We start from the raw sequence: 14255 nt of genomic DNA, 5'->3' as shown, positions 1-14255 counted from the left end.
CTGTTTGTTTGGGAAGAATGATCAATCCTGGTGTTTAATCTGCTCTGACAAAAGCTCCACCTTCTACCACAATGATGAACAGACTGATATCCCTGTCCCCTGCTCTTCCAGAGTAGGAGTGTATGTGGACCACAAGGAAGGAACTCTGTCCTTCTATGGCATCTCTGACACAATGACCCTCCTCCATAGAGTCCAGACCACATTCACTCCGCCCCTTTATCCTGGGTTTGGGTTTAGGCCTGATAATTTTATTTGCAACGAAGCAGATTTGGAGATACTGGCATCCACACAGATATGCACTTTGATAATAACATAGACCTGCTTCAAGCAATTGCATCTTGTGATCTGGAAGTATTATCTAACAAAAATTGTTTATCCATCTATTTCTCTTGTCTAATTGTATCCACTGCATGTGTGACCTTTCTCACTCTGGGTAAATTCCTTTGAAACGGATGTTGTCTTTGTATCCTGTGAGTTGTGTCATTTGTTGTTGATCTTCTGATTTCTGATTTTTTTCATGGGTTGTTGGGCTGTAAAATAATTATTAAGTGAGGTCAGTAGTCCTTTCACCAAGAACAAAACGTAACAGCTGTATAATTTGTAAATAATTACAATGATGCTTCAGCAAAACAGAGTCATGTGTTAATATCAACTTGAGGGAGAGATACTATCATAGAATAAGGAATTAGAGTACTAGAATAGACATGAACTTTCTTATCAGCCATTTTGGTCAGGGAGTTGGTCAATCATGGTTTGCCAGTGCTGTGATAAGATATCAGCTTAATTCACTAACAAGTACTGAGAAAATCGATTCTGTTACTTTTTTACTTGTTATTTTTGTTCAATATTTCCATCCTGGGATAGTTGTTCAATTAATTGGCTACAATGTAAACAGACATAGCTAGCTAACATAAAAGCTAACTTTGTCGACGCTGCAGTTTCCAGTTTAGGTTAGAGGTCACGTCAAAGTACATTTTTAATGGATTGGAAGTGCTCTGCATTTTCAGGTGTTCTTGGAAGATCACCCTAGAACGAACGGGAGAACGCTGAACATAAATGCGGATTTTGGAACATAACATTGTGTAAAATAAAGACATTTAAGAGTTGCTCTGCACTGTAGCCTATGTTTGTTAGCTAGACAGTTTTAGAGGAGTGATTCCATAAAAGTAGCTAATTAACTGCCAATATGCCAACATTCCATTCAAACAATGCAGTCAATACACAGCCATACATTGGCTCATATCAGTTGATGATAGGATTTATCAGCACTTGTAAATGCAACAAGTATTGATATGGTATCATATAAAAGCTCTCACAGCTTTCCAAGAAAACAAAAATGGAGACATTTATGATCTGTTTACATGTATTTTAGAGGCTATTTATACAGAAAATTGGTATAAAATCCATATAAACTCCATTTATAATTATATGACAATATTTTAGATTGACAATAATTATATTACACAATTTCTGATATATCACATGCCTTACTTCTATTTTCCTGCTTAAGTAAGATTAGGATTATGCCTCTACTGCCAATTAGACTGGTTTGGAGTTATCCCTGAATGGGCCTGACATTTTCTTTCCCATTCTGGAATTTTGAGGGTTTATGACATCGCCCCTATAGCAATTTAATAATATCTATCTCTATGGATACTGCCTTCATAAAGTATTAATACACCTTGACTTACTCCACATTTTGTTGTGTTACAGCCTGCATTCAAAATGGATTAAATAGATTGTTTTCTCTCACCCATATACACACAATACCCCATAATGACAAAATGAAAACATGTTTTGCAAATTTACTGCAAATGAAAAACAGAAATATCTCATTTAGATAAGTATTCAAAGCCCTGAGTCAATACTATGTAGAAGCACTTTTGTCAGTGATTACAGTTGTGAGTCATTCTGGGTAAGTGTCTAAGAGCTTTCCACACCTGGATTGTGTGACATTTGCCCATTATTCTTTTCAGAATTCTTCAAGCTTTGTCAAGTTTGTTGTTGATCAGTGCTAGATTTAAGACAAAACTGTAACTCGAACATTCATTGTCTTCTTGGTAAGCAACTCCCGTGTAGATTTGGCCTTGTGTTTTAGGTTATTGTCCTATTGAAAGGTGAATTCCTCTCCCAGTGTCTGGTGGAAAGCAGACTGAACCAGGTTTTCCTCTAAGATTTTGCCTGTTTTTAGCTACATTCCATTTCTTATTTATCCTGAAAAACTCCCCAGTCCTTAATGATTACATGCATACCCATTAGGGTTGGTCAATATTTGGGAAGAGGGTATGCTACCCCAAATATCGCGATATCCGATATAATCGCTTTGTGCCGTTAATGACTAAATCATTCCAGACTGTGCAATTGTTGTACTTATTAACAATATTATGGTTACATTCTCATGAATGAATCCTCATAAGGCATAGTTCAGTCATTTAGACTTCATTTTCAACATATTGATACAGCTTAACTGATAAAACTGCACAGTTTTGATTAGAGTATATTCTTGCACATCACGATATATCATCAATGTCAAATATCACGATATTCGATTCAATCCTATATCGCCCAACCCTAATACTCTGAGATGACGGAGCTGATCAGAGCCCGGGAGAGGGTGAAAGGAATTCTGGCTGAAGAGCAATTGGAGCAACTGAAGCAGGAGGTGGCTGAGCTGAGGAGGAGAGATACTGAGCTGGAGGAAACTGAAGATCACATCCATATCCTCCAGAATGTCCAGTGTCTCTGTGTCCCTCCTGGATCTGAAGCCTTTAACCAGCATCCCTGTCAACCAACATGTCTCCTTTGAGGAAGCAAAGAAATCAGTCTCCGGACTAAAACAACAACTGGAGGATGTGTTGGAGGAGGAAATTGCCCATATATCTGGATATGATCAGCTCACAATATATCTTAACACAACAAACTGTATCTGTCTGTGGGGAACAGAGATATGACATGGAGATGTGACAATATCCTGACCATCCAGACAGATTGACCTTCTACCCCCAGGTGCTGTGTAAGGAGGGCCTGCTACTGGGAGGTAAACTGGGACATGGATGGGGTGGTCTCAAATAAAGGGATCGGCAGAAAAGACTGAGACTTTTTGGTGGGAAGAATGATCTCATCCTGCTGTTTAATCTGCTCTCGCTACGGATGCTCTTTCTACCACAAAGATAAACAGACTGTCTCCTGCTCTTCCAGAGAAGGAGTGTACCTGGACCACAAGGCAGGAACTCTGTCCTTCTACAGTCTCTCTGTAACCCTCCTCCGTAGAATCCAGACCACATTCCCTCAGCCCCTCTATCCTGGGTTTGGGGTTGATTTTAGTGGACCTAAAATCATTTGTGCTTCATAAAACGTATGTTGTCTTTGTATCCTATGATGTGTAAATTGTTGTGGATTTTCTGATTTGTGATTTTGTATGGGTTGTGAGTGCTGTAACATAATGATTAAGGGCTAAATTCAATCCCTATCGCTGAAGTTCAGCGCTCTAGCGCAATTTAAAGGTAATGATCATTTGCTATTGAGCCGAAGTATGCAGCGCTTACCGTGAATGCAGTCTCGTCTAACACGGGAAAATTACCTTTAAATTTCTATCACCCTGTAGCACTACATCACCCTTCAGCACTACAGACTAAATCCAGTCCTAAGTGAGATAACTAAATTCTTCACCAAGCACAAAATGTATGTCATGTGTCAATAATGATTACAATTTGGCTTCAGCACAGCAGAGTCGTGTTATATCAACGTGAGGAATCAGACACTGTGTAATCATACATTATCATGACCAAAGTGAAAAATGAAATACATAAATATATGTATATATCTCCATTGTCAACAGTGATTAATCTGGTGGGAGAACAAACTCCTATCACCTTAAGATGCGTTAGGGGTTAAAGTTAGGGGTCTTGATCTCCAATAAATATCTGATTTTATTGATCAAATCATCATGAAAAAGACCCTGAATGTTGCAGCAGTTTGAAATCCACCACTGACAAAATCCCACTTTAACCGCTGATCGCCATAACATATTTTCTGTTACAGACAATGACAAGTCCAACGAGGACAGACAGAAAGAGGAGGATCTTCTCCAGCAGATTCACAAGCTGGTGGAGACCAGAGATTTCCTTGTTGACGATGTGGAGTTTGAGAGGCTAAGGCAAGTGTGACCGACTGGGGTTCGAAACCAGGTGTCATGCTCACCAGAACACTTTTATCCCTTAATGCCTAGGCATTACCTTGGGGTGCCAATGTACAGTAAGTCGTCAGGTCTCAGACCAGGTCATCACGGGAGTGTGGTTCTGAACCACCTATGTTACAGAACTCTGTTCCATCTGTCTTGTCCCCCCCCCCCCCCCCCCCCCCTTATTGGTTTGGTCTCCAATGACATCCTGTCAGAAATACAAGCCAGTTCGACTCAGTTACATACAAACCACAGGGAATATCTCCATTCTCAGATGTTCTTACTGTTGAAATAAAGCATCTGTGTTTTAGTCTAGGGGACAGTGTGCTGTGAAACCCTAGATCCCACTGTACATGCACAAGTTTGTTAGGGTAAACAAGTTTGTTATGGTGCCTCCCCCCCCCTTCCATTCTCAGAACAGAGGGCGGTGCCATACAAGCGCCAAAAGGCATTCTGGGTAGTGAGAAGCAGGAAGTGACGAGGTAATATTTGATTGTTTTTGAGGCATGTGAAGACACCTAGGCAGAAGACAGGGCGTGAGGATATGGAGTCTGAGTCATCGCTAGTAGGAACAGACAGAAATGTAGAGTTTGGGGTTCCACTCATCCATCTTTCTCTCCTCCTCTACAGGGAAAGGGAGGAGGACAAAGAAATGGCGGATTTCCTCCAGTCCAAGTTCCCCAGAAACTCCAAGAAGAAAGGTGTGTTGTAGTCATAGTGCGTCATAGTGAGTGTTATTATTTTCCATTCAAATGCTCAAATGTATGTCTCAACGTTTTCAGGTATTCGCTTTGATACACTAATAGTCAGTGACCTTGATTTGATGTCTTTGGACAGTTACACGCCTCTTTCTTGTTCAAGTCTTTCTTCACCACTGAAGCATTTAGTTGTGAAATTATGGATTTCACCCACAAAAAATGAATACATACAGTTGAAGGCGGAAGTTTACATATACTTCGGTTGGAGTCATTAAAACTTGTTTTTCAACCACTCCACAACTTTCTTGTTAACAAACTATAGTTTTGGCAAGTTCGTTAGGACATCCACTTTGTGCATGACACAAGTCATTTTTCCAACAATTGTTTACAGACAGATTATTTCACTTAAAGTTCACTGTATCACAATTCCAGTGGGTCAGACGTTTACATCCACTAAGTTGACTGTGCCTTTAATCAGCTTGGAAAATTCCAGAAAATAATGTCATGGCTTTAGAAGCTTCTGGTAGGCTAATTTATATAATTTGAGTCAATTGGAGGTGTACCTGTGGATGTATTTCAAGTCCTACCTTCAAACTCAGTGCCTCTTTGCTTGACATCATGGGGAAATCAAAAGAAATCAGCCAAGACCTCAGAAAACAAATTGTAGACCTCCACAAGTCTGGTTCATCCTTGGGAGCAATTTCCAAACACTTGAAGGTACCACATTCATCATCTGTACAAACAATAGTACGCAAGTACGCGTTCTGTCTCCTAGAGATGAACGTACTTTGGTGCGAAAAGTGCAAATCAATCCCAGAACAACAGCAAATGACCTTGTGAAGATGCTGGAGGAAACCGGTACAAAAGTATCTATATCCACAGTAAAACAGTAAAACGAGTCCTATATCGACATAACCTGAAAGGCCGCTCAGCAAGGAAGAAGCAACTGCTCCAAAACCTCCATAAAAAAGCCAGACTACGGTTTGCAACTGTACATGGGGACAAAGATTGTACTTTTTGGAGAAATGTTCTTTGGTCTGATGAAACAAAAATATAACTGTTTGGCCATAATGACCATTGTTATGTTTGGAGGATAAAGGGGGAGGCTTGCAAACCAAAGAACACCATCCCAACCGTGAAGCACGGGGGTGGTAGCATCATGTTGTGGGGGTGCTTTGCTGCAGGAGGGACTGGTGCACTTCACAAAATAGATGGCATCATGAGGAAAGGAAAATTATGTGGATATATTGAAGCAACATCTCAAGGTATCAGTCAGGAAGTTAAAGCTTGGTCGCAAATGGGTCTTCCAAATGGACAATGACCACAAGCATACTTCCAAAGTTGTGGCAAAATGGCTTAAGGACAACAAAGTCAAGGCATTGGAGTGGCCATCACAAGCCCTGACCTCCATCCTATAGAACATTTGTGGGTAGAACTGAAAAAGCGTGTGCGAGCAAGGAGGCCGACAAACCTGACTCAGTTGCACTAACTCAGGAGGAATGGGCCAAAACTCACCCAACTTATTGGGGGAAGCTTGTGGAAGGCTACCCAAAACATTTAACGCAAGTTAAACAATTTAAAGGCAATGCTACCAAATACTAATTGAGTGTATGTAAACTTAAATAAATAATTTTCTCTACTATTATTCTGACATTTCTCATTCTTAAAATAAAGTGGTGATCCTAACTGATCTAAGACAGGGAATATTTACTACTATTAAATGTCAGGGGTTGTGAAAAACTGAGTTTAAATGTATTTGGCTAAGGTGTATGTAAATGTCCGACTTCAACTATATTTAAACTGGCTCCCCACTGAGCAACATTTATTTTCATCAGCGTGTATTCACCTCATATCAGTCATGTGTGTGCATACCCTTGTGTCTGGATGAGTCTGAATGTGTGTATCAATATGTCTGATCTGCTACAACATCACCAGTGCTCCACCTGGTACATCCCCATATCCTCTGACTGACTCCACCTCCTCTTCTCTAGGTCAGATTCCAGCCAGACGGCTAACGTCCAGGGCCCAGCAGACCTCGTCCCCCTTCACCAAGACAGGCCTGTCCTTGCTGAAGGAGTGCTGTGGCTTCACCTGCTCCATCATGTAGGCCGGGCCCTCAGGGGCTCTAACATGGAGCCAAAATAGAGCCCTGTTACATCACAGTTTCAGCTTTCCAACCCTTGAAGTACGGACAGACAACGAGCTAGTGTAGAATTTTCAAGGATATTTTGGGGATGTCGCCAGGATGAGATTGATAGTGTTTTATCTCCCAATCTATGCTACATCCCATCTGGGCTGTGTTTCTCTCTCTATCTCTCTCTGTCTCTCTCTCTGTCTCTCTCTGTCTCTCTCTGTGTCTCTCTCTCCCACCTTTCCTCTCCCCCTTCCCCCTCCCTCTATCTCTCTCTGTCTTCTCTCCATCATTAGGGCTCCAGTCCTATCTGCACTTCTAGTTGGGTTCTATACCCAGTGTCCCCTCTCCGCATCAGGCTCATCCCCCATGAGGCTGTGCAATGATCTTCCATCGTCTGTATCAGACTATTCTCATTCATCATTGTCAGAGTCCCTCCCACTGCCTCTCCCTGCCTCTCAATGGTGTCACCAATGCTCTCAGAGCAGTTCATCCTGGTCAATCTCACTGGCTTTGGTACCTCTGTACCTAGAACCTGTCCCTTCACAAAGATTGGATGTAAACGTAATTTGCATAAGTCAGATATTGCTATCAAATAATGTACAAAGCGCTACTTGTCTACCAGTTACAGATGTTAAATATTGCTACCCCGGTGAAGATTATTATGTATGATGCATGAGACAAAACCCAACAGTGAAGATGTACTGTACAGTATTTTCTAATTGGAACATCACACATACATCTCTTTAAGTCCTGTTTAGCCTCCTTAACTCTTTTACCTTTCAAATGACTGTAGTTGCCTTTGAACAGACTTCCCACTGGTTCACTAATTCATAGTCAGCGTTAATTGACGGCAGCCTAATCATGCTGCCAGGTCAACGTTAGCCAGACATGCAACCGATGGGCTAATTGATGTTTTGTGATAAGATTATGGTTTCATGATAACATGACACTAACGTCAGAATTTAAGCAACTCACTAAGTCATTAGTCACTGATTTGGCAACTATGTCCAATTAGGAGGCCTTTATGGGTGACTGAACATACCGATCAATGGAGCTTAACAAATGAGTCATCGCTCGCTTCCTTTCTTGTTGTTGTTGTTATTCAATACACTCAAATGATATATTTTATGGAACTGCAAAATGACTCATTGCTGACTTTACACACACTAAAGGTTAGTGTACAGTATACCGATCAGCAGAAAAGGTTTCCACCTTAACAACGGTCATTTTTAAGTGGAACTGCAGCTCACTGCAGCTAACATTGTTACACTTTATTATTTACAACATGTTATTACTGACAGCATGTTATTACTGACTGCATATTTATACTGACAACATGTTATTACTGACAGCATGTTATTACTGACCGCAGGTTATTACTGACATCGTGTTATTACTGACCGCATATTTATACTGACAACCTGTTATTACTGACAGCATATTATTACTGACCGCAGGTTATTACTGACATCGTGTTATTACTGACCGCATAGTATTACTGACAACCTGTTATTACTGACAGCATATTATTACTGACCGCAGGTTATTACTGACAGCGTGTTATTACTGACCGCATATTTATACTGACAACCTGTTATTACTGACCGCATATTTATACTGACAACCTGTTATTACTGACAGCATATTATTACTGACCGCAGGTTATTACTGACAACCTGTTATTACTGACAGCGTGTTATTACTGACCGCAGGTTATTACTGACAACCTGTTATTACTGACCGCATATTTATTCAGTAATAACAGGTTGTCAGTATAAATATGCGGTCAGTAATAACAGGTTGTCAGTATAAATATGCGGTCAGTAATAACAGGTTGTTATTACTGACAGCATGTTATTACTGACCGCATATTTATACTGACAACCTGTTATTACTGACAGCATATTGTTAATGACCGCAGGTTATTACTGACAACCTGTTATTACTGACAGCGTGTTATTAGTGACCGCAGGTTATTACTGACAACCTGTTATTACTGACCGCATATTTATACTGACAACCTGTTATTACTGACCGCATATTTATACTGACAACCTGTTATTACTGACCGCATATTTATACTGACAACCTGTTATTACTGACAACCTGTTATTACTGACCACATATTTATACTGACAACCTGTTATTACTAACCGCATATTTATACTGACAACCTGTTATTACTGACAGCATATTATTACTGACCTCGGGTTATTACTGACAGCGTGTTATTACTGACCGCAGGTTATTACTGACAACCTGTTATTACTGACCGCATATTTATACTGACAACCTGTTATTACTGACCGCATATTTATACCGACAACCTGTTATTACTGACCGCATATTTATACCGACAACCTGTTATTACTGACCGCATATTTATACTGACAACCTGTTATTACTGACCGCATATTTATACTGACAACCTGTTATTACTGACCGCATATTTATACTGACAACCTGTTATTACTGACCGCATATTTATACTGACAACCTGTTATTACTGACCGCATATTTATACTGACAACCTGTTATTACTGACAGCATATTATTACTGACCGCGGGTTATTACTGACAGCGTGTTATTACTGACCGCAGGTTATTACTGACAACCTGTTATTACTGACCGCATATTTATACTGACAACCTGTTATTACTGACCGCATATTTATACTGACAACCTGTTATTACTGACCGCATATTTATACTGACAACCTGTTATTACTGACAGCATATTATTACTGACCGCGGGTTATTACTGACAGCGTGTTATTACTGACCGCATATTTATACTGACAACCTGTTATTACTGACCGCATATTTATACCGACAACCTGTTATTACTGACCGCATATTTATACCGACAACCTGTTATTACTGACCGCATATTTATACTGACAACCTGTTATTACTGACCGCATATTTATACTGACAACCTGTTATTACTGACAGCATATTGTTAATGACCGCAGGTTATTACTGACAACCTGTTATTACTGACAGCGTGTTATTAGTGACCGCAGGTTATTACTGACAACCTGTTATTACTGACCGCATATTTATACTGACAACCTGTTATTACTGACCGCATATTTATACTGACAACCTGTTATTACTGACCGCATATTTATACTGACAACCTGTTATTACTGACAACCTGTTATTACTGACCACATATTTATACTGACAACCTGTTATTACTAACCGCATATTTATACTGACAACCTGTTATTACTGACAGCATATTATTACTGACCGCGGGTTATTACTGACAGCGTGTTATTACTGACCGCAGGTTATTACTGACAACCTGTTATTACTGACCGCATATTTATACTGACAACCTGTTATTACTGACCGCATATTTATACCGACAACCTGTTATTACTGACCGCATATTTATACCGACAACCTGTTATTACTGACCGCATATTTATACTGACAACCTGTTATTACTGACCGCATATTTATACTGACAACCTGTTATTACTGACCGCATATTTATACTGACAACCTGTTATTACTGACCGCATATTTATACTGACAACCTGTTATTACTGACCGCATATTTATACTGACAACCTGTTATTACTGACAGCATATTATTACTGACTGCGGGTTATTACTGACAGCGTGTTATTACTGACCGCAGGTTATTACTGACAACCTGTTATTACTGACCGCATATTTATACTGACAACCTGTTATTACTGACCGCATATTTATACCGACAACCTGTTATTACTGACCGCATATTTATACCGACAACCTGTTATTACTGACCGCATATTTATACTGACAACCTGTTATTACTGACCGCATATTTATACTGACAACCTGTTATTACTGACCGCATATTTATACTGACAACCTGTTATTACTGACCGCATATTTATACTGACAACCTGTTATTACTGACAGCATATTATTACTGACCGCAGGTTATTACTGACAGCGTGTTATTACTGACCGCAGGTTATTACTGACAATCTGTTATTACTGACCGCATATTTATACTGACAACCTGTTATTGCTGACAGCATATTATTACTGACCGCAGGTTATTACTGACAGCGTGTTATTACTGACCGCATAGTATTACTGACAACATGTTATTACTGACAGCATGTTATTACTGACAGCATAGTATTACTGACAACATGTTGTTACTGACAACATGTTGTTACTGATAGCATGTTATTACTGACAGCATATTATTACTGACAGCATTTTATTACTGACAGCATGTTATTACTGACAGCATATTATTACTGACAACATGTTATTACCGACAGCATAGTATTACTGAAAACATGTTATTACTGACAGCATGCTATTACTGAAAACATGTTATTACTGACATCATGTTATTACTGACAACATGTTATTACTGACAACATGTTATTACTGACAGCATGTTATTACTGACAACATATTATTACTGACAACATGTTATTACTGACAGCATAGTATTACTGACAACATATTATTACTGGCAACATGTTGTTACTGCAGCGTAAGTTATTACTGACAGCGTGTTATTACTGACCGCAGGTTATTACTGACAACCTGTTATTACTGACCGCATATTTATACTGACAACCTGTTATTACTGACAGCATGTTATTACTGACAGCATAGTATTACTGACAACATATTATTACTGAAAACATGTTGTTACTGCAGCGTAAGTTATTACTGACAGTATATTATTACTGACTGCAGGTTATTACTGACAGCGTGTTATTACTGACCGCATAGTATTACTGACAACATGTTATTACTGACAGCATGTTGTTACTGACAACATGTTGTTATTGATAGCATGTTATTACTGACAGCATATTATTACCGACAGCATTTTATTACTGACAGCAGGTTATTACTGACAGCGTGTTATTACTGACCGCATGGTTTTACTGACAACATGTTATTACCAACAGCATAGTATTACTGACAGCATAGTATTACTGACAACATGTTGTTACTGACAACATGTTGTTACTGATAGCATGTTATTACTGACAGCATATTATTACTGACAGCATTTTATTACTGACAGCATGTTATTACTGACCGCATATTTATACTGACAACCTGTTATTAATGACAGCATATTATTACTGACCACAGGTTATTACTGACAACCTGTTATTACTGACAGCGTGTTATTAGTGACCGCAGGTTATTACTGACAACCTGTTATTACTGACCACATATTTATACTGACAACCTGTTATTACTGACCGCATATTTATACTGACAACCTGTTATTACTGACCGCATATTTATACTGACAACCTGTTATTACTGACAACCTGTTATTACTGACTACATATTTATACTGACAACCTGTTATTACTGACCGCATATTATTACTGACCGCGGGTTATTACTGACAGCGTGTTATTACTGACAGCATTTTATTACTGACAGCATGTTATTACCGACAGCATAGTATTACTGAAAACATGTTATTACTGACAGCATGTTATTACTGAAAACATGTTATTACTGACATCATGTTATTACTGACAACATGTTATTACTGACAACATGTTATTACTGACAGCATGTTATTACTGACAACATATTATTACTGACAACATGTTATTACTGACAGCATAGTATTACTGACAACATATTATTACTGGCAACATGTTGTTACTGCAGCGTAAGTTATTACTGACAGCGTGTTATTACTGACCGCAGGTTATTACTGACAACCTGTTATTACTGACCTCATATTTATACTGAAAACCTGTTAATACTGACAGCATGTTATTACTGACAGCATAGTATTACTGACAACATATTATTACTGAAAACATGTTGTTACTGCAGCGTAAGTTATTACTGACAGTATATTATTACTGACTGCAGGTTATTACTGACAGCGTGTTATTACTGACCGCATAGTATTACTGACAACATGTAATTACTGACAGCATGTTGTTACTGACAACATGTTGTTATTGATAGCATGTTATTACTGACAGCATATTATTACCGACAGCATTTTATTACTGACAGCAGGTTATTACTGACAGCGTGTTATTACTGACCGCATGGTTTTACTGACAACATGTTATTACCGACAGCATAGTATTACTGACAGCATAGTATTACTGACAACATGTTGTTACTGACAACATGTTGTTAGAGATAGCATGTTATTACTGACAGCATATTATTACTGACAGCATTTTATTACTGACAGCATATTATTACTGACAGCGTGTTATTAGTGACCGCAGGTTATTACTGACAACCTGTTATTACTGACAGCATATTATTACTGACCGCAGGTTATTACTGACAACCTGTTATTACTGACAGCGTGTTATTAGTGACCGCAGGTTATTACTGACAACCTGTTATTACTGACCACATATTTATACTGACAACCTGTTATTACTGACCGCATATTTATACTGACAACCTGTTATTACTGACCGCATATTTATACTGACAACCTGTTATTACTGACAACCTGTTATTACTGACTGCATATTTATACTGACAACCTGTTATTACTGACCGCATATTTATACTGACAACCTGTTATTACTGACAGCATGTTATTACTGACAGCATGTTATTACTGACAGCATGTTATTACTGGCAGCATGTTATTACTGACTGCATATTATTACTGACAACATGTTATTACCGACAGCATAGTATTAGTGAAAACATGTTATTACTGACAGCATGTTATTACTGACAACATGTTATTACTGACAACATGTTATTACTGACAGCATGTTATTACTGACAGCATAGTATTACTGACAACATGTTATTACCGACAGCATGTTATTACAGACAGCATGTTAAACTGTATAGGCCTACTGTAAACTGGCCAAATCCAGCATCAGTAATTGTCAGTAATTACTAGGCTGTCCGTGTCAACACGGAACCACAGTTCAGTGTCAAGTCTCTCCATGGAGATGATAACTTTTCAGCCCTAGGCTCCACTTGTGTCTTTCCTGTATAACACAGTGGGTACATAATAGGGCATTTAGTAGGGCACTCCAGTGTGTGATGGTGATGGCAAGGGTCCAGGACGAGTTAGCCAAGCACCCAGAATTGGAGTCGTGAGTGTACACTCCACACACAGGGATCAAGGACTCTTCATCGCAGAGAGCCATTGCCATAGCAACCACAGCGTAGGCAGTCCGAACGTACTGTATACAATGAGAAAAAAGCACTGCATTACACACACATGCTGGTTTCT

The 14255-nt window shown here is 39.1% G+C and overlaps 1 protein-coding gene across 1 annotated transcript in view; it reads left to right on the top strand.

Annotated features, from left to right (window-relative positions):
* LOC124003220 (bMERB domain-containing protein 1-like) overlaps positions 1-7990 on the top strand; it is a 52818-nt gene extending 44828 nt beyond the window's left edge. The window contains exons 4-6 of the mRNA XM_046311309.1: positions 4042-4156; positions 4811-4881; positions 6870-7990. Of these exons, the coding sequence (XP_046167265.1) occupies positions 4042-4156; positions 4811-4881; positions 6870-6985 (302 nt within the window). The 3' untranslated portion in view covers positions 6986-7990. The remainder of the gene's footprint in view (positions 1-4041; positions 4157-4810; positions 4882-6869) is intronic.
* Positions 7991-14255: the final 6265 nt, after the last annotated feature.

Source organism: Oncorhynchus gorbuscha, linkage group LG18, assembly GCF_021184085.1.
Source record: "Oncorhynchus gorbuscha isolate QuinsamMale2020 ecotype Even-year linkage group LG18, OgorEven_v1.0, whole genome shotgun sequence".
NCBI classification, from domain to species: Eukaryota; Metazoa; Chordata; class Actinopteri; order Salmoniformes; family Salmonidae; genus Oncorhynchus; species Oncorhynchus gorbuscha.
This window is presented reverse-complemented; position numbering and strand designations above follow the sequence as displayed.